The sequence below is a fragment of the Panthera tigris genome, chromosome B3, assembly GCF_018350195.1.
Source record: "Panthera tigris isolate Pti1 chromosome B3, P.tigris_Pti1_mat1.1, whole genome shotgun sequence".
NCBI classification, from domain to species: Eukaryota; Metazoa; Chordata; class Mammalia; order Carnivora; family Felidae; genus Panthera; species Panthera tigris.
Genome location: NC_056665.1, coordinates 133,701,303 through 133,728,769, shown reverse-complemented (window position 1 = coordinate 133,728,769; position 27,467 = coordinate 133,701,303). Strand labels below are relative to the sequence as shown.

Here is a 27,467-nt window from a genome sequence, read left to right as displayed (position 1 = left end):
GGAACGTAGGAGGTGTTTTAACCTAAACATAGTAAATGTTTCTTCTCTGCCTTGCACGCTTGAACATTTTTTACTTTGGTTGCCAGAATTCGCTTATTGTTGGCCTAGGAAAGAGGAAGCCACAAGCCATTGCCCCAGCTCCCCCCTCACCCGCCATACACACATATATACACTCACCGCTTATAAACAATAGGCTTCAGCCTGGTGACCTTCCAAAGACCCGACAGGACGTGTTTTTCTTCACGATGGCTTCATTTGCCCTGTTTTGGGGGCATCTGGGGGCCTGTGCTTATGAATGAATTTTATCTTCCTGCGGGTGGACTTTATCTGGACTTTGGAGAACCTGAGGTAAATCTAGAGACGGGGGCTGTCCCGGGTGAGTGCTCTTGGGGACAGTTCAGGGACGTGTCCGGCTGTTGACCTCATATGTAAGCCAGCTGAACTGTGCGTGGGCTTGGGATTCAGGGATAGGAGGGTCGGCAAGTGGAGGGTGAGTGGAACCAAAGTTTGACTCACCGGCCGTGGGCAGAGTTGAAGGGTCACAGGGCTCATCTGCCCCCTTTCCCCCTTCCTCTCACCATCAAAACATATAAGCAAAACCAAAAAAAAAAAAAAAAACCACAAAAAGCAAAAAATAAGAAAACACCCTCGTGCACTGTGGGTAGGAATGTAAAATGATGCAGCCACTATGGAAAACAGAATGGCAGTTCCTCAAAAGAATGAAAAATAGAACTGTCCTATGATCCAGGAATTCCACTTCTAGGTGTTCACCCCAAAGAACTGAAAACGGGGACTCAAGCGGATCCTCGGCATCCCTGTTCACTGCAGCGTTATTCACACTGGCCAGTAGGGAGGATAGAAACAACTCCGATGTTCATTGACAAATGAGTGGAAAAACAAAAACACAGTACGTACACACAACGTAATGTTGTTCAGCCTTCAGGAAGAAGGAAATTCTGCAGTATACTACCCCATGAATGAACCTGGAGGACATTTTGCTAAGTGACATAAGCCAGACACAAAAAGGCAAACACCGAACGATTTCCCTCACACGAGGTCCTAGCATAGTCAAATTCAGAGACAGAGAGTACAATGGAGCTTGCCAGGGGCTGGGGGGTGAGGGGAATGGGGTATGGGGTATAGGGGAATGGGAATAGGGTATAACGGATACAGAGTTTTCCAGTTTGGGAAGATGAGAAAGTTCTGGAGACGGGTGGTGTGGTGATGGTTGCATAACCGTGTGAATGTACTTCACACCGCTTAAAAATGTACACTTAAAAATGGTTAACATGGTACATTTTATGTTATATATATCTAACCACAATTAAAAACAGCGAGAAGCACTCCCCTCCGCCACCATCACTGAGATTCCGGGCTTGTGTCCTGGAGAGGGTGGAGAGGTGAGCCCGACGGGAGTCCTGCCTTCTGGAGACTGACTGAGAGTTCGAGAGTGAGTCTCAGGTGGGGACTGGCTGGCCAGGAGGGGGGACATGGAGTAGGCAGACCTGGGTCCTCCTGCCCACGCTTCCTTCCTCAGGCCTGAGGCGCAGAGAGCTGGCCTTTGTAGCCAGAGGGTGGTGGTGGTGGGCAAGGCCGAGGGAGTCGGGGCCAGATCATGCTGGGCCTTGTAGGTCCCGCAAGGAGTTTGGGCTTTACTGTAGGTGTGATAAGAAGCCATCTCAGTGGGTTTTAAGCAAGGGAGAAGAAGAGCTGGTTATATTTAGAAAGATGGCTGTGCCTTCCATGTGGGTAATGGGCAGGAGCATGAAGGGGAGAGCCAGGGTGGCGTGGGGGGAGCCCCAAGGAGTCCCAGGGACTCCAGGTGAGGAGGGTAGCTTTGGACCAGAACCATCTCCTGCCCATTTAGAGGCAAGAGGCCAGGCAGGAGCCACAACAGAGCTGCAGGAGGGAGATGGCGGTGGGAGGGGGCCTGGTCAGCTGGCGGTGAGGTGGCTGGGGGCAGACTCTGAGGCTTTTCCCTTCTGGGTCCTTGAGTCCCAGATTGACTATTGTTGAGAGACCATGCAAAGGACAGGGTTGATCTGCTGATACTTCAAAATAGCTTAATTCAAATGTTACTCATTCAGAATTTGCAACCATATAAGACTGTATGTTCTCGGGGGGGGCGGGGTGGTGAAAAAAATCTGAGCTATTACGATGATTTGTCACCTTCTAAAGGGCTACAGGACACAAAGAGATATGCAATACATATGGGGTATTAAAATTTCATGGAAAGGGGGTGGTTGGGGGAAAAATGTCTAATGAGGGTCTTTGGGAGAATAATTCTTTTTCTTTTCTTTTCTTTCTTTCTTTCTTTCTTTTTCTTTGAGACAGAGAGAGCCTGAAAGAGTGAGAGTGGAAGAGGGGGAGAGAGAGGGAGAGGGAGAGAGAGAATCCTAAGCAGACTCCATGCTCAGCATGGAGCCCGATACAGGGCTTGATCCCACAACCCTGGGATCATGACCTGAGCTGAAATCAAGAGTCAGACACTCAACTGACTGAGCCACCCAGGTGCCCCCGGGGAGGATGACTGTTAAACAAGCAAAAAGTTGAAACATCCTGATTTAGACTCACAGTGAGATTTTCCACTGGAACCAGGAGTGTTTAATCAATAGAGGAGCTCAGGCTTTTCATTATATATATATATATATATATATATATATATACCAGATAATTTATAAAGTAGGCTTACAACAACAATTTTTATTCTATTTTGTTCTAATGTATCTGTAAATAGAGCAATAGCTGGGGCGCCTGGGTGGCTCAGTCGGTTAAGCGTCCGACTTCGGCTCAGGTCATGATCTCACGGTCTGTGAGTTCGAGCCCTGCGTCAGGCTCTGTGCTGACAGCTCAGAGCCTGGAGCCTGTTTCAGATTCTGTGTCTCCCTCTCTCTCTCTGCCCCTCCCCTGTTCACGCTCTGTCTCTCTCTGTCTCAAAAATAAATAAACGTTAAAAAAAATTAAAAAAAAAATAGAGCAATAGCATTTTCTTTCTTAAATTCTCAACACGATAAACTTCTTGCAAATACCATCTGTGACTCCGCCTCTTTCCCTCTGGCAAAACAATGCCGTGCATTTTGACATCCATCATTTGATGTGGCCCTGATACTGCCCCTGAGGGTGAGTGCTTCTATCCCCATCTTCTAGATGAGGAAACTGAGACAAAGGGTAAATGCCTTGCCCAGCCTGTAAGCGGCTGACCCCGGCCTCGTGTTCATTTCTGTTGGTTCCCGTCTTGTGCTGTTCCCTGCGCTGGGCCCTCAGTTCTCCAGAGAAGAGGTGAGGGAGCACCTCCTGGGGAGCACCGGGAATCCAGGCAGTGGCCTGAGGGAAGCACGGCCTTTGTTTCTTGCCAGAGCACAAGAGGACGTGACAGGGCCGGGCCCTGCTGTCTGGAGAGGCCCCCAGAAGGGGCCGTGACCTCAGTGTTAACTGCCCTGGTACATGTCTTGGAGCAAGCAGGAAAGATGTGACGGATGCATAGTGCTGTCGTAGAGAATGGCTGGAGCCCTCACTGTCGTGCGTGGGTTGGAATTGAACTTTACCTTGAGCTTCCCTTGGAGGGTCTGTGCTCACAAGGGCTCCTAGCCTTGCTTGCTGCCCCGAGGGACCAGGAAAATAAATAAGGGACGGGAGGCCAGGGAAGGGGGACAGGGAGGCCCAAACCACATTTTACATTTTAGTATCCTGGTGTACCACCCGCTCGGATAGGCTAGTGGAGTTGAGGTCGGTCCGTCTTCTCGATCGGGTGAGGCACTTAGAACGGGACCTGGCACACAGTAGGTGCTACAGAAATGTGAGCTGCTGTTATTCCAAGCCTCTCCCGCCTTCAGCTTTCAGGGACTTCCCCGCCACCGAGGAGGCCCCGCCTTTGAACCGGCTTGAGCCGCATCCCGCAAGCAAGATGGCGTCAGAGAGCCCGGCCCCTTCCCCGAGCCCATGAGGGGCGAGGCCCCTTGAGGCCCGAAGATGGGGAACGTCACCGAGAACTCGTCGCTGAGCTGTCCCATCGACCACACCATCCACCAGACTCTGGCCCCGGTGGTCTACGTGGCGGTGCTGGTGGTGGGCTTCCCGGCCAACTGCCTGTCCCTCTACTTCGGCTACCTGCAGATCAAGGCCCGGAACGAGCTGGGCGTGTACCTGTGCAACCTGACGGTGGCCGACCTCTTCTACATCTGCTCGCTCCCCTTCTGGCTGCAGTACGTGCTGCAGCACGACAACTGGTCGCACGGAGACCTGTCCTGCCAGCTGTGCGGCATCCTCCTCTACGAGAACATCTACATCAGCGTGGGCTTCCTGTGCTGCATCTCCATCGACCGCTACCTGGCCGTGGCCCACCCCTTCCGCTTCCACCAGTTCCGCACCCTGAAGGCGGCCGTGGGCGTCAGCGCGCTCATCTGGGCCAAGGAGCTGCTGACCAGCGTCTACTTCCTCAGGCACCAGGAGGTGGTGGAGGACGACAAGCGGCACCGCGTCTGCTTCGAGCACTACCCGCTGGAGCCGTGGCAGCGCGGCATCAACTACTACCGCTTCCTGGTGGGCTTCCTCTTCCCGCTGTGCCTGCTGCTGGCCTCCTACCGGGGCATCCTGCGGGCCGTGCGCCGCAGCCACGGCACCCAGAAGAGCCGCAAGGACCAGATCCAGCGGCTCGTGTTCAGCACGGTGGTCATCTTCCTGGCCTGCTTCCTGCCCTACCACACCCTGCTGCTGGTGCGCAGCCTCTGGGAGGCCAGCTGCCAGTTCGCCAGGGCCGTCTTCAACGCCTACCACTTCGCCCTGCTCCTCACCAGCTTCAACTGCGTGGCCGACCCCGTGCTGTACTGCTTCGTCAGCGAGTCCACCCACAGGGACCTGGGCCGCCTGCGCGGGGCCTGCCTGGCCTTCCTCGCCTGCGCCAGGACCGGCCGGGCCAGGGAGGCCTACCCGTCGGGCACCCCCGACGCCTCGGGGAAGAGCGATGAGCCCGAGTTGCTGACCAGGCTCCACTCGACCTTCCAGACCCCGAACTCGCCTGGAGCGGGCGGGACCCCCGCGGGCGGCTTGGCCTAGCCAGGGTCCCGCCGCCGTGTGGGGCCAAGTGAGGCCTGAGCTTGCCCGCCGCCTGCCGCCCGCGTGGCCAAGCGCAGGTGGGAGCGATGGGCCTGGGCCGCCGTGAGACCTCTCTGGTCCCGGGGAGGGGGGGGGGGCCGCCTCTCTGGTCCCGGGGGGCCTGCTCCAGCTTGCTGAGCCCAGTGGGGATAAGCCCCCATCGGCTGATGGGAGTTGTCTGCGGCCGGCTTCTGGGGAGAGGAAGACAGTGAATTGTCACCTCCAGGAAGTTCTCAAAGACAGGCTGGAGGGGGGAAGGGTGCAGAGCGTGAGGGGTGGGGATTGGGAGATGAGGGGGGGTATCTGGGTTCACGCCTGCCAGGACCTTCCAGGGCCGTTGTCACCGATGACACCTGTCCAAATGCACGGGTGTTTCCTGAGGACATGACACACGAAGCTGTATTGTCATCATTAACACTTGAGCCCCACCCCACAAAGGGGTCGGAAGGGAGATGACCTCTCTGGAGGCCGGAGGGGAGAAGGGAGGTGGGGAGGCGGTCGGGCACTGGCAGCATGTGGTGGGGGGACAGTGAAGGGCATGTCTCACTTTCACAGGACAGGTGAGTGGATTCTACAAGCCCCAGGGCTGATGGAAGACAAATCCCGGGGCTCCCTGGGGCCATGTCTGTGGCCCTTTTAAACAGCCAGTCCTGAAGCGCAGGGCCAGGACAGAGGCCTAAATCCAGTGTGTCTAACCGAGTTCCCAACACACAGAGTTCTAATTATTTTTCTGTTTCCATTTGCCCAGAAGCACCAGAGGCAGATGCCAGGAACCCTATGTGTTTGTGTGTGTGTGTGTGTGTACGTGCGCGTGCGTGCAAGCATGCATGTGTTCACCGTTAAAATGCCAGGGTCTCCATGACAGCTCTGTGCCAAGACACTGAGGCTAAGGTTATATGACTACTGGCAGAATTGTCTCCCCCCACCCCCCAGTCCCCACCTCAGCCCCCTGCCACACGCCCTGTGGAGTGTCTTAGCAGTCTCAGAGAGGACCCTGACATTCTCTCCGAGTTCTCAGATACAACAAAACAAAACGGAGACTCATTCTCTGGCATCTCTCAGCCCAAAGGCCTGGGGTTAAGCTCCATAATGGTTTAAATAGCCCCTGAGACAAGAAGAGGAGGTGGCCCCGGGCTCACCCTGCCTCTTTTGTTCTCCAGCACTGCTCGTCTGCCAGACGTCTCACCCCACCACCTGGAGAGTGATAGTGGGTCTGTAGGGCCGTATGTAGACCAAGGTACTGCCCGCCATCTTCTGTTCTGTCCTGGGAAGCTCAGTACCAGTCTCATTTCTCCTGCAATTTTGTGCCCGACCATGTTGAGCCTCCACCCTGGTGAACATACCAAGGACCAGAAGGACTTCTTGCTGCTCCAAGGATCTGCCCACCTTTACAGAAATGCTAGTCCTTCAGATTTCCTGGTCAGTGGGCTGGGGCCAACTCTGACTTCCTTTGGAGTTCTGGGATTCAAGCTCCTCACTGCCAAGGGGCTAGGTGGACTCAAGCCTGGGGAGGGACCAGGGGCAGGGAGACACAAGCTGGCATCCATAGGACATTTATGGAATCTGCTAAAAGGAGAGCCAAGGAGAACATCCTCTAGATCTCTCTGACTCTCTCCTCCCATCCCTTTCCAAGAGGTGGGTTTATCCTGAGTCGCTTACTCTCCAATCAGGGGTGCCCAGAGGCAGATACCCCAGGTTGGATGTGTCCCAGGGAAGTGGCTTTGGCTTTGACTGGATAGCCCTATTCTAGCTCCTTATGGAAGGCCTCCCATAACCTGGGGAGCTTCTCTTCCCCTTCTTGGAGGAGGCAGTGACCAGGTCTGAAAGTGGCAGAAAAGTCCACCCGGCCCCAGCCCAGAATCTTACTGGGGCAATGGAACTGGTTGAGACCTCCATGCCTCCTCATGCCAAATTTCCCCCTATTTTGACCTTAAACATGGGTGTTCCCACCAGGAGGATGGACGGGGATGAGCTGAGGGTGGTTCCTTTTACTATCAAGAGTTGTATTTTTGTACGGTCCTCCCTTTTATGCCAAGTATATGTGTGCCGAATTGTGCAATGGATTTACGTAGCAAACTTGAGTCTGCAAATAAAGCAAAGTAAAAAGCCACAGCTGGAGTGTGCTGCAGTCTTTATGGGGAAGGAGGGTCTTCCAACACCAGGGGTATCTAGAAGGCTCTTGAAATACCCAATGGAGTTAGGAAGATCCAGGGATTGGTTTTCTTAGAGAAAAGTCAGAGAAATTAGGGTATTTTGCCTTGGTCAGCCAGCAGTGGCCAAAAACAATGGAGCCTTCAAGTGAAGTTGGGTCTTCTCTCTCTCCTCTTGAGATTCATAAAGTGTCTTCAGATCTATAGCACATTGTTACAAATCCACTCCGGGACTTAACTCGTTTTCCTCCTTTTGAGGACAGAGTCCAGCCTTGTGATTTGGAGAATATCACTCCCTCTGTCCCCCACAGTGAGGAAGGGCTTGATGAGAGAGACCACCCCGCTCACCATGGAAGATTGCCAAAGTAGAAAGACCTGCTGGAGTCCTCTCTTGGGGATGTCCTCACTTCTTGGGTTTTGTTTGGGGAGGTTCACATTTGTTGACCAGCCCTTTTAGGTTTTAGCATCTTGCCAACAGTGGCAGGCTATGTGTTTATCGCTCAAGATTAACTGCATCATATTAAAATGTAAATTTGGTTTTGGTCACTTAATCCTTCTCTGGGTCAGATTCCTGGAGTCCTGAAGTATTCTGCAAGAATCGATCCTTCTTCCAAACAGACTAAGTGAGGACGTTATTGGGGATTAAGACTCCTTTCTCTCCTGAGGGAATGGATGGAGGAAAAGGCCCATCTGGTTTGGACGGAAGGTGACAGAGCCATTAGATTCCTTTCTTATTCACCAGTGTTGCTTAGCAAGATGAGGGCTCATCTTCCTGTTTATACACATTGGTCTGTGGGTTGGCCAGACAAGAGTGGGAGAAATTTTCAGCACAGAATGCAGCCCCATCTGCCGCATTCCCTCTGACTGGTGGAGCCAAGATAGCCAGAATGTGGTCCGCTTGGTTCACTGCTTTTCTGAAAAATCTGCTGCTTGAAGCTGGCGATCCTACAGCCTCCATTCCTGGAATTCATCTAGCAAGACAATGGCCTTTGATGGCAATCACCTGGAGGTCACAATAGTACCCAATGATCTGGAGAAATGGTGGGATTTTTATTCCATTTGCTTTAATTCAACTACTCTCAGAAGGACGCTGCTAGATTGTATGTTAGATATCATTGCTGGAATGCACCATACAGGTCATGATATCCCGTTTTCTCTCCATGAATTATCCCAGGTATATCCCCTCTCCCCCTAATGATGGTCCAGTTTTCTGAACAAATACCACCAATGGCACCAATTTGCTACTTCCCGAGATAAGTCGTTCCAGGGTTGGTCAGAAAATCTTAACTCTTAATGAGCCAAAGTGGAACCACTTTCCCCACTGGCCTTAAAGCACATGAACTATGCCCCTGGAGTACATGGTCCTTCCAGTACTGGCATCTGAAGAGAATTTTCTTATCCTACTTCTCAGTATTAAACCTTGCAAGCTTGTATTAGACAAGGCTGGATTATACTGCAGTAATGAATATATCCCCCCCCCCCCCCCCAAATCACAGTGCCTTAAAACAAGAAAAGTTTGTCTTCTGTTCATCCAAAGTCCAACGAGAGGCTGCCAGTTCTGGAAAATCTTCATCCAAGTGATGGCAGTGATTCAGAATCCTTCCATCAAGAGGTTCCCGCATCTTGGGGTACTGTTCCATCCATACAGGTAGGGGAAGCAGCACCAAAAGAATCTCACGGGGCATTTATGGCCAAGTCTGGAAGTGGTTGATATCTACTACTCACACTCCATTGGCCAGATTCCAATCACACGCTCCAACCCAACTGCAAGGGAGAATGGGAAATGTAGTTTTCCTATGTATTCAGGAAGGGGAAACAGAAGTGGTGAGCATCCAGCCAGTCTCTGACAGACGGCAATTTAAGTCACCTACCTCCACTTAACAGGTTTTAAGCTCTCACCTTCCTAAACCTTACCTGAACAAAACTCACTTCTTCAAATGTGATGCTTGGATCTGAAGTGAGACCAAGCCTGTCTGATCTGCACTGAGGAGAAAGGGACCATTTACCTCACACTGTGCTTCTCCTCCTCCTCCTCCTCCTCCTCCTCCTCCTCCCTCTCCTCCTTCTCCTTCTCCTTCCCCTTTCTCCTTCTTCTTTTCATCTTTTCTTCTTCTTCTTCTTCTTCTTCTTCTCCTTCTCCTTCTCCTTCTCCTAATGTTTATTTATTTTTGAGAGAGAGGGTGAGGGGGTAGGGACAGAGAGAGAGGGGAACAGAGGATCTGAAGTGGGATCTGTGCTGAAAGCAGAGAGCCCAAAGTGGGGCTCAAACTCATGAACTGTGACATCATGACCTGAGCCAAAGTCAACCACTCAACCGACTGAGCCACCCAGGCACCACTACCTCACTGTGCTTCTGTTGATGCATTGGCTTTTGTGGCAGACACAGCACATCATTGACATACATTGAGTCCATGTGAACTGCTCTTATGCCACATCTTCTCCGTCCTGCCTAGAGCGGTGGTCTCTTGAATCTGGGAATTATCATTGAGGAGCAGTGAAACCCATATGGAATGGGCAGGAAGGAGCAGAATGCAGTGGACTGGACGATGGTGGGGCTGGCCATCAGCAGGGCCCATGCAATTAGGGGCATGAAATGAATTCAGAGGAATGTCTTGCCCAGATGAGCAATAGGACAGCACTTGACCAGGGGACAGCAGGGGTCTAAGGAACCCTGACTCCATTGGTTGGCTTACTTGCCTTTGAGTCCCACCTCCTGTAGGGTCTATGGGGCATGTGCATCTCGATGTGCCCAAGGTCTCCAGCCTGCCCTTGAATATCCAGAGAGCATCTCAGACACTGCTTGCCAGGATCCCCCTCTAACATTCCTGGAAGTGCCCCAAGATGCTCACCTGCCCCATGAATCCATCCCGGGGGACGTTCCAGCCCATCTTTACCCCAGGCTGCCCCACCATTCCCTGTAGGACACTCTTGTCCCACTGCAACTGCCTTCTCCAGGCCATAGCCATGCTCACCCAGTCACCCTAGACGTGAACACAGGCCCTTTATCAAAACACAGCCAACACTAGGATAAATTTGAGCCAAACTTTATGAAAGGCTTGACCAGGAATCATCCTGTGGAATGGAAATACCTGAAAACTGGATCCTGGAACTCAGAGCTCCAGTGGTCCCTGGGCTGGTCCCTGCTGGCCCCTATTCCTGGCTCTTGCTTGCACCTTAGCCCCTTTCTCCCTGCAGTGTGTGTGTGTGTGTGTGTGCGGGGGGGGGGGGGACGTACTGCGGATGTCTCACTCCAGAACTAGGACCCCCCACTCGTGGCCTTCTCTGGGCTCCACCCAGGTCTCGGCCTCTGTCCTAAACAATGTCATCATCATCCCATAAACTTCTGGCCACAGCGCACATAACCTATTACACAGTCATGCCTTAAACTTCTCCATGCCAGAACAGAACTCTGTTATTACTATTGCAAAACCAAAGGTCCATTAGTGTCTTTCCCCAAAATATGAATCAGAAGAGTGATGGCAGCTTTACCAAAGTGATGCTTCCTCGCTTCCTCTCTCCTAGTCATCGAGACTTCACAAATGCCAGGGCAGGCTCTCAGAGGCCCCCATTACGCGGAACTCTGCCGTCTCAAGTCAGGGCCGAAAACTGTAAGTGTGGAACACCTGGCCAGTAAAGCTGACAGCTGAGACAGGCTCAGTGAGCTGTGAGAAGTTGCAGATGGGAGGGACTGTGAGCCCTGGAGGCCACACCAGCGGAAGCACAGACCTGTAGGTGGGGACTCCCCGCCAGAATGACAAAGGGAGGTCTGGACTGTCCCACCCCTAGCTGGCCAGGGGCTTTGCCGTGTAAATGGCACTGGAAGTTAATCCCAGATTACTTACTACACGCTTAGGCTTTAACTTCTGTTGAGTAGACAACCTAGGGGTAATTTTTGTAGCATGTGTTTCACGCTTCACAACTAACGCCCCTTAAAGAGTTGAAGTGGACATGTTTAAAGAAATAAAACAAAGCAGGCCCAATAAACATTTGGAGCTGTAGCTGGGAAGCCAGACTACCCCATCTGGATGAGTGAGCCATCGCTCGGCAGTGAACTAGCACGAGATACTGTATTAGCTCAACAGGGGAGTGTAATGGGATGTGGTCGGTGATCCTGCTCCTAATTTTGTTGGGAAACGTGCACTGGACGAGTGTGAGTGAGATAAGGACAAGCTGACTACAGTTGTCCAGGAGGAGCCTGTGAGCCACCTGAGCCCTAGACACTCCTGACCCCCCAACCCCCTGGCTCCAGGAGTGTGGCCGCCCTCCTATTCAGGGAGGCCAAAGCCTCTGGCTCTAGGCTGGGGCTGAGCCTATGGGGAGGAGGCGGGCCAAGAGTCAGGTTCTGTGGTAGGGGGTGTCGGGAGGTGTGGGGGTGAAGAGAGGTGAGGAACAGAAAGGAGGGGTGATGGTGATAAGCGTAAGGTTTGAAGACCCAAGGAAACAAAATGTTTGAAAAAGAAAGCATTTCAGAGGTATAAATATTTTGTTGGTGGTGGTAGTGAGTAAACCTTTAGTAAAGTCCCAGAGGTTTGTAAATATATGCTACATATTTGTACATTTAACAATTTCTTTTTTTTTTAAGTTTATTTTGAAAGGGGGGGGGGGCGGTAAGGGCAGCGAGAGACGGGGAGAGAGGATCCCAAGCAGGCTCCACACTGTCAACACGGAGGCTGACACAGGGCTCGATCTCACAAACCGCGAGATCATGACCTGAGCCAAAATCAAGCGTCAGACACTTAACTAAGTCACCCAGGTGCCCCCTCCGTTTTTTTTTTTTTTTACTATTTTTTAATTAGCCTTGGGATTATTCATGGCTCTAGTCATGCCTACTCTTGTCCCCATAAGTGGTGCCTCGGAAAACTCTCAGAGCAGACCATGTGGGTGCTCTGAAGAAGCCTGAGGAGGAGGGTTGAAATCAATCCCTTAGCACTTAGGAAGAAAAGCAAAGGACTAGAAGCCCTGAGGAAACATCCTCCTCAGTCCCCAACGTCTGCGCTGTCCCGTCACAGGCGCTGCTCACCCAGGACCGTGTGGAAAGGAGCTCGGGGCCCTCAGGGAACTCCCTCCTAGTTCCAGGCACGGCCATCTGGTACTCACTCTACATGCACAGTCACACACCCATCGCAGTGACATCCACCAGCTTCTGGATCATCTGGGAGTGGGTGCCGTGGAAGGGCAGCCCATCTACCTCCGGGCCCACCTCGCCCGAGACTCCACTCTGGACTTGGGTGCCGCACCAGGATGCCCAACGCTTTTTCTTCCTGGAAAAACAAGGGGATGGGGATAGAATGGGGGAGGGGGAGGAAAAAGAAAGAAACACATACGTTTACAAGTGGAGGAAGAGTGTTTCACTTGGCGTGGACTCCTTTTTAAAAACGAATTTTTGCTTAACCACAGTAATGCCACTGGCAGACTCATAATGAAAAGTAAGTGTCCTGTATCACCTCTCATCTGCCCCAAACCTGCTCCCGAGAAGCAGCAGTTTGGAACAGTTTGGGATGTTTCTTCCGGTAACTACCGTGGAGTTAGTGTTTGTTAAAGACACTGAAGATTCGCTTCTGCGGGGACAGCACAGGCTACTTACTCCCTGCAACCTAGCCCCTGCTCAGCTCCGGGTCATCCGTAGGCGGCTTTTGTGCCAGGGAGGCTCCCATTCCTCCCGAGTCGCCGCCGTTAGCCTCCTGTGGGGCGTGTACCAACCCCTGCTGCAGCCACCTTCTTGTCTTCTCCATACGACCCAGTGTGGATGTGGGGGCATCCGGAGGGAGCAGAGTCATGGAGAAAATGCAGCCTGACCTGAAAGCGCGGGCCTACGCCAGCCGACTCCATCTTGTTCTGTGTCCTTCACCTTGACCACGCCTCCTCCCCTTGAGTAACCTCCGGCTCACCTGCCTAACAGGACTCCGACCCTTCCCCAGCCAATCGGCTGAGGCCACAGCCATTACCCCACCAACTGCCCCTAGGCCCCAATAAAACCTTTGTCCTTTTGAAACTCGCTCTCTCTCCCCGGTATCTCACCGCTGGGTTGGTGCAGGTAGGGGATTGAGCTCGAGCTAGCTCGAATAAAGCCTCTTTTGCTTTTACATCGGACTCGGCTCCCTGGCGGTCTTTGGGGATCACGAATTCTGGGCATAACAGACCCTGGGCCCAGCAGGCAGGGTTTAGGATCAGACAGATCTGACTTGGGTCTTTCCTGGTAGGTGTTTTAACTTCTCCTTGCCTCAGTGTCCTCATCTGTATAATGGGGATTTTGATGATAATAGTAGTAATGCCTCCATTAAATAAGACGATGGAAGTAAAGCACCTAGTGTGGTCCTTGGCACACAGTAGGTGCTCATGAAATGAAGTGAATTATTATTGGCAGCGTTGGGTCCCCTGGCCTTTAGCCCAGAGCTTTTTTTCCTTTGACGTATTTGCTCATTTTTTAAAAAGTGATTTGATCCCCCTCATTTCACCTTCTGAAAGTAAAGGTCCCAAAGAACTACTTATCAAAGCTAGCATGAGTTACTCTCTGGTTGAAAAGTTCTCCCTGAGGAAGGGGGTCTTGGGTGTGGGCAAAAGGAGAGAGGACGGTGCCTGAGGGGCAGAATTCAAGTACGTTCTCCCTCTCCTCCTCCTCAAGCAGAAGCGGGGGTGGGGGGTGGGGGGGTGGGGGGGAGGTGGAGGAGACATAGGAATCCACAACAGGAAGGTTAGGATAGGACTGAGAAGGGCTCTCATCTTCCTCCTCAGGCATTTCTCATTCATTTCAGCACCCATCAAAGTTTCCTTGAGCACCAGCTGTGTGCCAGAGCTGAACCAGGGATACAGCGGTGAATGTGACATAGTCCCTGCCCCCCTGGGGTGTTCATAGTCTAGATAAGTGATCAGGCAGGCACAGTCTATGGGGATCACAGCACCAAGCAGGGGGCATCCAACCCTGGTTATCAGAGTGGCTCAAGAAAGACTTTCTAGAAGACAGACAGCTAGGATGTCAGATGACAAAAGAGCAGGAAGGAGCCAAGCCAGGGGCTGTGAGGAGCACTCACTGAAAACCAGTCAAAACAATGGAGAGAGTGCTGGCAAAAGTCACCTGGGAACCGTCTCTACTCCCAGCTGGTGGGAGAGCCTGCATTTCCACCTGCCCTGGGTGCCAAGTTGGGAGGGACACCCACGGGCATTTCCAGGCATCTCTTTGTCCACCAGCCCCTTCCCAGGGACTACCCAGCCTAGAATGGCATTTCCTGCCCTTTGTTTGGGCTTTATTCTTCCATTTCTCTCTCCATTGGATCATATCCTCTCTTTCTGGGGGAGTGCTCCTGGGTCCCTGGAGGGGGGATGGGCATTTCCTCTTAGCACACTGCCCACCTGGCACCATTCCCATCCTTCTGGGTCCCAGGGAGAGGCTTGGGGTGTCAGGGTGCATGTGATTAGACAGCAGCTTTGGAACTGGTTGGCACTCGGCCTCTACCAAGAGCCACAAGGAACAGCTGGGCCAGTGGAGACTGCCTGAAAATTTCCAGGAATCACTGAATGACCACACCATCTTCAAGGAGATGCCACCACATGGAGGAGGTGACAGAAGACAGGAGACTTGACCTGGAGGCAGAGCACCTGGAGGCTGTGACACCAATCCAGGCTGAGACAGTGTGGCATGAGAGGAGGGACAGAGGACTGAAGTGAGACAAGAAGGCCAGGGCTTGGGGCCTAGTTCATTGTGAACAGGGAAAGAGGCCCTAGGATGCCTTCTGGGGCTTAGTGGCTGAGTGTGTGGGTGGTCACTGTTGGTTCACACAGGGTGCGTGGTAGGGTAGTGTCATGGGTAGGTGATGTTGCTATTCAAAGTGGGGTGGAAGAAAGGGGCCTCCTAGGAAGTTAGAACTGTTCTGTATCATGATCTTGGCAGTGGCTGCATGGATGTATATGTATGTAAAAATTCATCTGCTGTACATGCAAGGTGTATGCACTTCTTTCTTCTATGTAACTCAATTTTAAAAAGTTAGAAAGAAAAGTAGAGTGGGATGAAGGTACTGGAAGAGAAAAGGAGCCCAAGATGAAGCCATGTTCCTGCTTGTCTGTATCATCCATCCATCCATCCATCCATCCATCTGGCCAGACAGCCAGCAATCCAGCCATCCAGCCAGAAATCCATCCATCCATCCATCCATCCATCCATCCATCCATCCAGGCATCCATCTATCCATCCATCCATCCATCCATCCATCCATCCATCCATCCATCCAGGCATCCATCCACCCATCCATCCATCCATCCATCCATCCATCCAGGCATCCATCCACCCATCCATCCATCCATCCATCCATCCATCCATCCATCCATCCACCCATCCATCCATCCAGGCATCCATCTATCCATCCATCCATCCAGCCAGCCAGCCAGCCAGCCATGCATCCATCCATCCATCTATCCATCCATCCATCCTTAGTCCCTGTAAGGTGTCATCAATCAGCTCTTAGCCCTTGACAAGGTGTGGGGAATGCTCTCCAGCCATTTAGCGCCCTCAGATAAAACTCCCAGGCACAGCCAAGGGCTGGAGCAGGCAGGGTGTGCCTTAGATGGTGGTGGCTACCTTCCCTGGGCTCCTCAGCCTGGTGCCCACACCTGCTACAGTTACAAGGGGACCCCTAAGAACCGTCCCTGAATATGGGAGGCCCTGCTTACAAGCAACTCACAGAGCAGAGATGGGGGACATTCCTCATCCTGCTAATCAAGCTGCACCACCTGCTCAGGCCACAGCTCTGCCCACACCTCTCGATGAGTCAGGGACATCCATGGAGCCACCTACAGAACTCTAGCATGACGATCCCAGTTACTCCCCCTGCACACTGCACTGCTTCGTGTGCCTGCACCGTGGCTTATGTGGGTCCTCTGCCTGGAAGAGCCTCCCCACCCTTTCTTACCTGCCTACTTATATCCCACTCATCCTTTAAGACCTAGCTCAGCACCACCTCCTCCAGGCAGCCTTTCTTGAGCCCCCTGAGGGGGCTGAGTGCCTGCTCTCTGTCCCCACAGCAGCTTGCCCTGCACACTTCTATCGTTCCATGAGTCCCCACACCTGACCCCAGGGAGATCCCGAGGTCCCTACCCAGGGCCTGGGTCTGACCCCATTGCCTCTCAGAGCAGAACTGGCCTGGCCCAGAGGAGGGGCTCAACACACACGAGTTTGTACTTTTGCTTTGAAAACGTTTCCTCTTATTTTCCTTACAAGAGTGATACATTATTAATGTATTTATGAAGGACTGGGTGGAAACTAAAAGAATTTTCCATCCCCAGAGGGTAAGCATTTGGTCTGTGTGAATTTGTTTGGCTGGGTTCATTCTTTTGTGCCTGTGTGAATCAGGAATCATGTGTCAGGCAGCCCCCCTGAGTGTTTTTTTCCAGTTCAGATCCAGGAAGTGCAAAGAAAACACAGAAGGCCCTGTGGGCCCCTATGGGGCAGATCGTTTCCCCTGAAAATGTCACTTCAAGCTGCTCTAGTGCCCCCAACCCCACATGGCACCTTGGCATTAGCAGGAACCAGGAAACTTCTGAGCCACGGAAACAGAATGGAGTCAGAAAGACCCAGGCTCAGGTCCAAGGTCATCTCCTAGCTGGGTGAGTTGGGCAAGCCACCTCCCTTGTTGGAATCCCAGCTCCCTCATGTGTAAAGTGGGGACAACATCAACCCAGGGAGGTGTTGGAGAGAAACGGGGTGGCAGGAGGGAGAAAGAGACACAGAGGTAGAGACAGGGCTCTGGATGCATATGCTTCTCCAAAGTGAGGGGCTCTGGGCCTCAGCCCCTGGCTGCCTGGGGACTCATCACAACCACTCGCCCCACCTGAGCTGCTATGTCCAGGCTCGAGGCTCAGGAACCTTCCTGCCTTGGGATTGCCTTCGCTTCTCCCCAGACCAACCCTCTAACCCAGGGTCTCAGAGTGTTGTCACCCAGAACATGTCAGAGATGCCACTTCGGCTCAACTCAGATCTCTGGAGTCAGGTACCCTGGGGTGGGCTTTGCACCCTGTGGTTTACGATGCCCTGAGGTGATTCAGATGCCTCTAGATTTGGGGACCTGCTGCCCTAACAAAGCACTGCATCGGCCTGCCCGTTCGTTTATTCGTTCGTTCTACAAGAATTTATCACTATGTTCCCTCTGCTGGTTGCTGGGAAAGCAGACACAAAAGACCTGGTTCCTGGTCTTGCATTTAGCGATCCATACCTTTGGGAGGCCAGGCTAGGAAAGTGAGGCCTTCAGTTGCACGAGACTGCTTCTGGACTGGTTAGGAGTGGCCGCGGGGTCAGCGGTCCAGCCTGACCTCGCACGGGAACCCCTTCTCCATCGGCCCACGTCAGAGGCTTCCTCCTTGCAGGGCTGCGCAGCTCTGCAGAGGGCAAGGTCTTCCTTACAGTGAACCAGAATCTGCTTTCGTGACCTCTGCCTTTTGGCCTGCTTCTGTCTCTCAGGGGGCCGAGGGCATTGTCTGTCTCCCTCCTCCAGGAAGCCATTCAGGTGTGAGCCATCCATGCCCCCCAGTCTTCTCCCCTCCAGGCCAAACACCCCAGCTCCCTCCACTGTTTCTCAGGCTTTGTGGCCCTCTCAGCTTCCCGCCTGCCCCCAGGTGAAGCTGCTGCTCACGGGCAAGTCCCTTCAGGCCTGGGATTTAGACATCAAGTCAGGGCTTTGGCTCCAATTTCCCATGATCCAAATTATTCTGGAAAATTCTCCCAGAAGGTGCTTCAGGCTCAAGGAGGAGCAGGGGATGAAGAGGTGGGTTTGAGTCTGCGATTGGGGTGAGTGGGTAGGGCCGTGGGAACTGAGGCCCCAAGAGAGAAGGGCAGAGTCATTGAGTCCTTCTGTTTTCAAAAAACAATCATCCTAAAATAATCCACATGCCCAAGAGCCACATTTTGTGGTGGCAAATTTTGCTCCCCTACATAGGCAGGCTCTGCCTCTGGCTGTTAACAGGCAGCAGTGGTCCTGGCCCTGGGCTGAAAGCCTGGAGCATGCCTGCCTCTCCTGCAGGGAGTGGCCAGCCGGGGTGTGTTACTTTAGCAACGGATGGAAGGGCCTGAGCCCAGTCCTGCTCCCCAGGTGCTCTGGAGGGTCCAACTGCCTCCCTTAGGTAATGTCTGTGGACCTCACATGAGTTGAGGATGTACAGCACACAGGCCAAGGCACAGCCTCCCCAGTTAGAAACACCTAGAACAGAAAAAGATTCTATCATAGAATTGGAAAGCTTATGGGGTCCATCACCCTGCCTCTAAGCAGCAGAACTCATCTCAAAGAGTGGCCCCAAGGGCGGTGTGGGTGGCTCAGTCGGTTGAGTGTCCAACTTCGGTGACCATAAAACCCATGACCCACAAGGAACGGTATGGCCATAGACCACCCCTCATAAAATGGAAACAAGCCAATCAGGAATGGACCACCCAGCATCTAGAGTTATCCAGTCAATAAGGGTAGGACCTGAGAAGAAACAAGAGGGAAGGGAAGGGGCTGACCAAAACCCTATAAAATAAAGACCCTTGTCTATAGTTGGGGCATTCACTTTTGAATGCTCCCTCTCGGTAAAGAGGACTTTCCTATTACTCTTACTTTGTAAGTAAGAGTAATCTTATAGTCTAATAAACTGTTGCCTGCTGCTCATTTTGTGTCCACATCTTCATTCTTCAAAGCAGTGAGACAACAAACCCCGGGTATTGAGGTAAAAAAAATTCTGCAACACGGACAGTTCAGAGCCTGGAGCCTGCTTCAGATTCTGTGTCTCCCTCTCTGTCTGCCCCTCCCCCACTCACACTCTGTCTCTCTCAAAAGTAAATAAACACTAAAAAAAAAAAAAAAAAAAAAAAAAAAAGACCAGTGGCACCAGGAGCTCCTGGGAACTTGTTAGAAACACAGATTCTTGGGCCCCAGCGCAGACCTGGGCCTGACTGGCCCGCCATGTGAATACTCACCAGTGATGACAGCAAAGTCAGCCTCCACATCACAGGCAATCCCATCCCCATTTCGTATGTGTCTTTTCACAGCCTCCTTGACTTTGCCCTTCCCAAGCTGATTGCCCCATCACCGACCCCTGAAGGCAAGGGGAACCAAGTCAGTGGGTGTATAGGATTGGGCAAAATGGGGGCTTGTTGTGGGGCAGGACGGTCCCCCCCCCCACATGTGTTTTGTTGCCTCAGGTTAGGGAAAAGGGTTGCTTCTGGGTACATTTTCAGACAACTTCTTCAGATCTTCTTCAGATCTTCTAGGAACTTCTTTAGGTAAAATTGAGTTGAGGGGCGCCTGGGTGGCTCAGCTGGTTAAGTGCCCAACTTCGGCTCAGGTCATGATCCCACAGTTCATGGGTTCGAGCCCTGTGTTGGTCCCTGGGCTGAGGGCTCAGAGCCTGGAGCCCCTGCTTCAGATTCTATGTCTCCCTCTCTCCCTGCCCCTCCCTCACTAGTGCTCTCTCTCTCTCTCTCTCAAAAATAAATAAAACATACAAAGTTTTTTAAAAAAGTGAGTTGAAGTTTGGAACTCACCAGAATGTGGCCAGTGCCCTACTGAGTCATGCTCTCTAGTCACAGATGGAATAACCCCTATACTGATGTTACCAAGCCCGAGGGAGACACAGCTGTGGTTCCTCAACTTTTGAGTGACTCCTGTTTACAGAGGGGCTTCAAGGAAGGCCCTGAAACCCATCCATGTGCTGGGGAGCTGATACAGATTGTAAAGGTCAATTCTGTAATTTAATGTAAATTAAAGACTGAGCCTGGGTGGCTCAGTCGGTTGGGTGTCCAACTTCGGCTCCGGTCATGATCTCACAGTTCGTGAGTTTGAGCCCCACATCAGGCTCTGTGCTGAGAGCTCAGAGCCTGGAGCCTGCTTCAGATTCTGTGTCTCCCTCTCTCTCTGCCCCTCACCCACTCATGCTCTGTCTCTCTCTCGAAAAAAAAATAAACATTAAAAAAAAAAAGAGTATGAAATATATGTGTGTCAGTTAATCTACACCAGAAGGGTGCCTGGCTGCTTGTGGAGTAGCCTAATGAGGAACACATACCACAGGGGTGGTTGGTTAGCACTGGAAAGAGACCACGGCCTAAAGGCGATCTGATAAGCAGCACCAGAGGGTTTGTAAATTAGCACAATAAATGCTATCGCAAATATGTTAGAATAAATCAATATCAGAAATGATTTAATTCTTCTGTGAAAGGAATGGTGTTGAAGATAGGTGAACTGGCTAAAAATAATTACCAGGCCGCACTACCCTCACAGGAACAGGATGCAAAAAAATCTAACCAGGGGCACCTGGGTGGCTCAGTCAGTTATGCGACTGACTTCAGCTTAGGCCACGATCTCACGGTCCACGAGTTCCAGCCCCGTGTTGGGCTCTGTGCTCACGGCTTGGAGCCTGAAGCCTGAATCAGCTTTTGTGTCTCTCTCTCTGCCCCTCCTCTGCTCTGTCTGTCTGTCTGTCTCTCTCTCTCTCCAAAAAAAAAAACAAAAAAATTATAACCAACTCTGCAGCCTACCCATCTGAGGTGGTGGTGCTAGAGGAACACCGTTTGGTCCTGTGTCCAGGTATTTCTGGAGGATTCTGTAGGCCAGAGGTCAGCTGAATCTGCCTCCAGGAGAGGGTTGTGGCTGCCTTAAGATAACCGCTTACCCAAAGCACTTGTCCAAGGGCCTCAAGGGCAGAGGGCCAGGCCATGCAAGCCTGCAGAAAGGTTGCATGGCTCTTTTTGTGTCTGTTTCTAGAAAGGCCTGGGATGCGTGGAAGCATTCCACCAGAGGCTAGCATTCACTGTGAGATGGTGGACAGGGACCAGAGCTACCCCACCTCGAGCACCAGAGACCTGGACGCAGCCCAAAGAATCAGACTGTTGTGAATGGCCAGATGCCTTAGGTCCACACCCTGAGGATTTCTCTCTGAAAAATTTTCTGCGTCCACGACAGGCTACTGAATGAAGGGAAATAATAACAACCCCAGCATTGGTATTTTGTCTATTTCTGTCTCTGCTCTTTTGCATTTTATGAATTTTATCTTGTTTGCTCCTCAGGTGAGTCCTTGTTTTCCTCACTTGATGGCATTCCCAGAATCTCCAAGAGGGATGGCACCTAGGTCCTGGGTGGTCGGTAGTACGTCCATGACAAGGTAGCTGCCGGTGGAAACTGAGGAAAACAGGGTGTTGATGGAGCAGAGGGGAGAAAAGACCAGGGGTGCTCCTGCTGAGAAGGGGGTGCTGGGGGAAATCACAGGAGAAGGTTGGGATCCTTTGGGTAAGAGAGGGGTCCAAGGGCCCACAAAAAAGGGGCAACTGGAAGGCACAAACAGCGAGCTCTACCTGCGTCCTCTGGGATCTTGGGGGGATGAGCAAAGATTAGGGGTCCATTCATCAGGGGAAGAGCAGCTCCTTCAGACCCTGATTGCCCCTTTGGACTTGGAGACCCCTTCCCTCCCCGCCCTGGGCACGCCTTCCTCCAGCCCTCAGGTCCCTCGCCTGGCCAGCCTCGAGAGACAGGAAGCCCAAGCCAACTGTGCTGTGGGCACCACACCCACGGCCTCTTCTGGGAAAGACCAGGCGATTTGCAGAAATTTTCTACCCAGCCAGGAAGACTTTCATTGTCTCATCCAACCTCAAAAGCCAAAGGAGACTAATGAGTCTGGGAAACACTCTGAAGTGTTTGAATGAAGAGAACAAATAAACACAGAACAGAGAAACTTGCCTTAATTACCCCAGGGTCTACACCTACTCCCAGGGGAAGAACACTGCTCTGGGAGTTACAGCAAGCCTTTCAGAAATTCAGTTAAAGCAACGTGATTCCATGAAAAGCATGTTTGGAGGGGTCCTGGGAGTCTGGACTCCTAATTCTACCAGCAACACTAATGGGCTCAGCGACCATGAGGAACCTCCCTAGGCCTCATTTTTGGACACTCTACCTTACCTACTTCCCAGGGTTTTAAAGAGGCTTCAACAATATATGGATGTGAAACCTCTTTGAAAGCGATGAAGTTCTGTACAAACACAAATGATCACATTATATTATTAGCAATCGGAATATTGCACTAATCGTATATTCAAGATATATTTCAAAACTAAAGCTCTTATAAGATGAAGCACAGCATATACATGGTGCATTGGTCCTGCATGACTAAAAGAATATGTTATGCCTTGATTTTATTATTATTATTATTTTACTATTAGTTTTTTTTTAAGTTTATTTATTTTGAGAAAGAAAGAGACAGTGTGAGTGGGGGAGGGGACAGAGAGAGAAGGAGACAGAGAATCCCAAGCAGGCTCCACACTGCCACACACAGCCTGACACGGAGCTCTAACCCACAAAACCATAGATCATGGTCTGAGCCGAAACCCAGGGTCCGATGCTTAACTGACTGAGCCAGCCAGGTGCCTCAATTTTACTATTAGTTTTAATATTTTAGAGTTAGGGGAATAGAATATGCTAAAGCATCATTTTCCTTTCTTGCTGTGGGAATGTTGGATTTCTAAGTGATAATGTTGTTATTGTCTACACAGATCACAATAAACAAAGAACATCTCTGGAGTAGAAAAACTATGGACCCCATAGAACTCCTTCATGTCACCTGTTCAATAGTCAACTAAAAAGGCATTTAGTGCAGACACGCTCTTGTTGAATTCTCTGTGCTCCCGGCTTACCAGTAGCTGAGATTCCAGGAATCTTCTGTGCTGCCAGGAAAAGATCATCAGTGGGGTCAACCCAGTGCCTGATGCTCATCTTCCTCGCATTATAGCAATTACCATTGGCGGCCCTTCCTGTGCGCTCAATTGCCACCAGATGGTCGAATCTGCCAGGAAGCAAGGGCATAGGGGCTTTATGGAGGGTGTGGCTGACTTGTTGGGTCATGTGTTTGTGTGAAGGACCCTTGTGCTCTCTTTGATTCCTTCATTCCTACAGAATTTGACTCAACATTTATGTGTGCCACGGCCTGTGCTGGGGGCTAGTTGATCAGATCATTTTTTTTAAAGTTTATTTGTTTTTTTTGAGAGGAGGGAGGGGCAGAGAGAGAAAATCCCAAGCAGGCTCTGCACTGTCAGCATAGAGCCAGACTCGGGCCTGGAACTCAGGAACCGTGAGATCATGACCTGAGCCAAAACCAAGAGTCAGATGCTTAACTGACTGAGCCACCCAGGTGCCCCTCGATCAGATCACTAAAAATCTCATCAGAATCTCTAGCGGTTCATTAGAGTCAGAGGCTGTGAGATTGAGAAGGCCAATGGTCAAGGTCACGTGTTTGACGCTGCTGATGCCCTGCCCCATCTCTAGCCAGTGGGCACCAGCACCCAGGGGTTGGAGCGTTGGCCGCTCCTGGCCCACTTCTGGCTTCTTCTAGGTTCTTGTTCGGTTTACGAACACAAACAGACTTAAAAAAGAGTTGAAATGGAAGACGAATGAATCTAATACAAGACGGAGATTAGATAAGAGGCACAGGGAGCAGCGGTAAGCTTGTGGGCTATGGAATCAGATGGTGTAGGCTCTGAGTCCAGACCCTCCTGCTCCTGGCCTTGGCCAAGTGCTTAACCTCTCTGACCCACATTTGCTACCTCGGATGACCTGACAAGGGGACCTGTCTCATACAGGGCTGAAAGCAGACTCCCTCGGCCTCATTTTTGGACACTGTGCCTGCAATATCTACTTCCCTGGGTTTGAAAGAGGCTTCAACAATATAGTGGAGAAAATGCACAAGAGGTGCTTAGCAGAGGGCCCTGCACCCACTCAGTGCACGGTAAGTGGTAGTAGTTGTGGATGTTATCACTATTAGGAGGAATATTGTCTTTTTTCTCCACTATTTTTAAGTTTTTATTTAAATTCTAGTTAGTTAACAGGGCAATATTGGTTTCAGGAGTAGAATTCAGTGACTCATCACTGATCTACAATGCCCAGTGCTCATCACAAGTGTCCTCCTTAATGCCCACCGCCATATAGCCTATCCCCCACCCACCTCAGGAAAATACTGTCTTGATTATCCAATTTAAAAACATGAAAATCACACTTCTTTATCTCTGCAAATCCTCCCATGATGGAGTTCTTTAAAATCTTTGCTACGGGTAGCTAGGTGGTTAAGCGTTGACTTCAGCTCGGGTCATGATCTAGCCGTCTGTGAGTTCGAGCCCACATCGGGCTCTGTGCTGACAGCTCAGAGTCTGGAGCCTGCTCCGGATTCTGTGTCTTCCTCTCTCTCCGCCCCTCCATCGCTCATGCTCTGTCTCTCTCCCTCTCTCAAAAATAAGTAGACGTTAAAAAATTTTAAAAATCTTTGCTATGGGAAACTGTGTGGCTGTCGCTCAAAGCACATAAAATAGAATCACCACGCGAACCAGAAATTCCACAAAAGAACGGACAGCGGGGTCTCCAAGAGATATTGCACATCCTTGCTCACGACAGCGGTGTTCCCACCAAGCGAACAGTAGAAGCAGCCCAGTGCCCACCGACAGACGAGCCAAGAACCAAAAGAGGTGCGTCCTCAAAAAGGACGGAAATTCTAACACGTGCTACAACATGGATGAAACTTGTGGATAATTTGCCGACCGAAATCAGCCAATCACAGAAGAACGAATACTGTAGGATCTCACCTTTATGAGGTACTAGAGCAGTTGATTCATAGAGACAGGAAGTAGAAGGGTTGGGGTCAGGGGTTGGGGTCGGGGTGGGGGATGGAAAGTCACTGTTTAATGGAGACAGCATTGCCGTTTGGGAGATGAAAAGGTCCTGGAGATGGACACACGACAATGCAAATACACCTTAATGCCACTGAACTGCACACTTAAAATGGTTAAAGTGGCAACATTTATGTTATGTATATTTTACTACAGTAAAAAAAACCACTAAGCTCTGAATGCTTTTTCTGTACATGTTTTTATTTATTCTATTTTATTAAAAAATTTTTTTTATGTTTATTTATTTTTGAGAGACAGAGACAGAGAGAGAGCAGGGAAAGGACAGAGAGAGGGAGACACAGAATCTGAAGCAGGCTCCAGGCTCTGAGCTGTCAGCACAGAGCCCGATGTGGGGCTTGAACTCACGGTCTGCAAGATCATGACCTGAGCTGAAGTCGGACGCTTAACCGACTGAGCCACCCAGATGCCCCTGTACATGTTTTTAAAAAACAAAATCTTTATGCCTAGTCTGTGCCCTCTGGTTGTGCATATTGTGGTGACATCATATATGCCTGGATGAATAGGCCACCGGGCGGGTTTTGGAATGTAATCCTGAGGCTACATGTCCACGGCAGAAAAAGGCAACCACTGAGAAGCAGAATCAACAAAAGGAAGGAGCTTTTTTTTTTTTTTTAAGTTTATTTATTTATTTTGAGAGAGAGGCAGAGAGAGTGAGCAGGAAAGGGCAGAGAGAGAGAGAGAGGGAGACAGAGAATCCCAAGAGGTCTCTGCGCTGTCAGTGTGGAGCCTGATGCAGGGCTCAAACCCACGAACTGTGACATCATGACTTGAGTTGAAACCAAGGGTCGGACGCTTAACTGACTAAGCCACCCAGGCGCCCCAGGAGGAAAGAGCTTTGACCCTGAATTTCCTCTAGATCTGTATCAATGTTGTTGAAAAAGCTGTTTACAAGACCTCCAATTGAGATTAATACATTCTCTGTTCTGCAGGGAGAACACCATTTCTGGATCTTCCCCCCAGGAGAATTCAGTTATATACCTCGTGAAGGTGGATTGATTTTTTTTTTTTCTAGGCCTGCAGGGTCCATTTAGCTACAGTGGGAAGTAATCCACTCCTGGGAAGCCTGTTCCCTGGAAAGAGTTAATGCATCTTCTCCAAAGAGAGCAGAACCCTCTCTCCACTTCTCTCCGCTCAGCAAACAGAGCAGCACCTGTGTTAACTGCCATCGGGGATCCCACACAAGAGAATGTTCCAGCTTCTCCCCGGAGATCCGGAGCTTTGTTTATATGCCAACTGTTTGCAGAATAGAAACATCTCTAATATGAACCATACATGTTCTTGCAGCTTTAAGTAGCATATCAGCTCCATGATTGAACTTTTCATTGGTGACTCAGGGTTGTCATTATGATCACCAAATTCTGCTGTGACGTGCAGTAAAGCTATGCCCTCCAGGCCTATTAAGTCAGTGTTTTTAAGTTCTAATGGGACATTCATTAGTGGGTTGTGAAATAAATTAGGCCACGTCAGCATTTCCAGAAAAGTAAAATAGAACACCGAAGAACAGAATAGAACAGACTGGAATAGAAAATGTCAGAAAATACTGTTTTTTGAATCTTCTGTTCTAGTTGTGTGTGCATGCGTGTGTACCGTTTTGCAATGCAAAATGTATTATGTATTACTTTTGTCAAAAACGTTTGCAGAACACGGTATTAAAAATTATAAGATCTGAAATTCATCCCTACCTACAATAAAAATGTATTTTTCAAAATGTTTGATCATAACACACAGTAAAAAAAAAATACACATACTTGGGGGCACCTGGGTGGCTCAGTCAGTTAAGCGTCTGACTTTGGCTCAGGTCATGATCTCACAGTTTGTGAGTTTGAGACCCGCGTCATGCTCTATGCTGACAGTTCAGAGCCTGGAACCTGCTTCGGATTCTGTGTCTCCCTCTGTCTCTGCCCCTCCCCCACTCACACTCTGTCTCTGTCTCTCAAAAATGAACATTAAAAAGGCACACACACTTGCATAAAGTTTCATGACAGTACTTAACATGATGACTTAAAACATACAATGGTATTTCTATTTCTGTTTCACCTTCCGAAGGTGCTGGTTACCCCCACTGGAATGATTCACTGCCCTCTGATGGGTCATGACCCAGTTTGAGAAACTGTTAAGGTTTTGTTTTTTATAATTGTCCTATTGTCTCCCTCTACGGAGAAGACATGCCATCTCTCAGGGACCTGCCACTCCCAGAGACCCTCTGAGAAGCCCCTAGTACAGCTTGAGACCCTCCAGCCTGGCCCATCAGAACCCCGAGGTTCTGTCCTCTCTGGAGTTGTCAAAGTTAATAGCGTGTGGGCTTTTCCACCACCACCACTCACACTGGGAGGTGACATACATACCTGGGTGACTTGGGGTCCCCATCTTTGCAGAGAAATGCCTGAGCAGCTCCCGCTGATTCACCTTGGAGAGTGAATATGGGGATCTGTGTCTTCAGGACCCCTTGAAAGTAAAGGCAAAGGGTGGACGCATCAGCTCTAGTGCTGCATTTTGGAAATTCATGTTGGCTCTTCAAAAGCTTCTTTGGAGAGGATCATCATCATGGGTGA

General features: G+C 50.7%; 2 protein-coding genes across 3 annotated transcripts in view; one reads left to right on the top strand and one right to left on the bottom strand.

The window, feature by feature from the left end:
- Positions 1 to 6,037, top strand: part of GPR68 (G protein-coupled receptor 68) — a 28,001-nt gene extending 21,964 nt beyond the window's left edge. For both annotated transcript variants that reach the window (XM_042990384.1, XM_042990383.1), the window contains exon 2: positions 3,834 to 6,037. In XM_042990384.1, the coding sequence (XP_042846318.1) occupies positions 3,970 to 5,052 (1,083 nt within the window). In that variant the 5' untranslated portion in view covers positions 3,834 to 3,969 and the 3' untranslated portion in view covers positions 5,053 to 6,037. The remainder of the gene's footprint in view (positions 1 to 3,833) is intronic.
- Positions 6,038 to 12,013: 5,976 nt separating this feature from the next.
- DGLUCY (D-glutamate cyclase) overlaps positions 12,014 to 27,467 on the bottom strand; it is a 39,762-nt gene continuing 24,308 nt past the window's right edge. The window contains 7 exon segments of the mRNA XM_007094960.2: positions 12,014 to 12,468; positions 12,470 to 12,502; positions 18,270 to 18,421; positions 19,174 to 19,281; positions 19,284 to 19,292; positions 22,876 to 23,024; positions 27,261 to 27,360. Coding sequence (XP_007095022.1) covers positions 12,352 to 12,468; positions 12,470 to 12,502; positions 18,270 to 18,421; positions 19,174 to 19,281; positions 19,284 to 19,292; positions 22,876 to 23,024; positions 27,261 to 27,360 — 668 coding nt within the window. The 3' untranslated portion in view covers positions 12,014 to 12,351.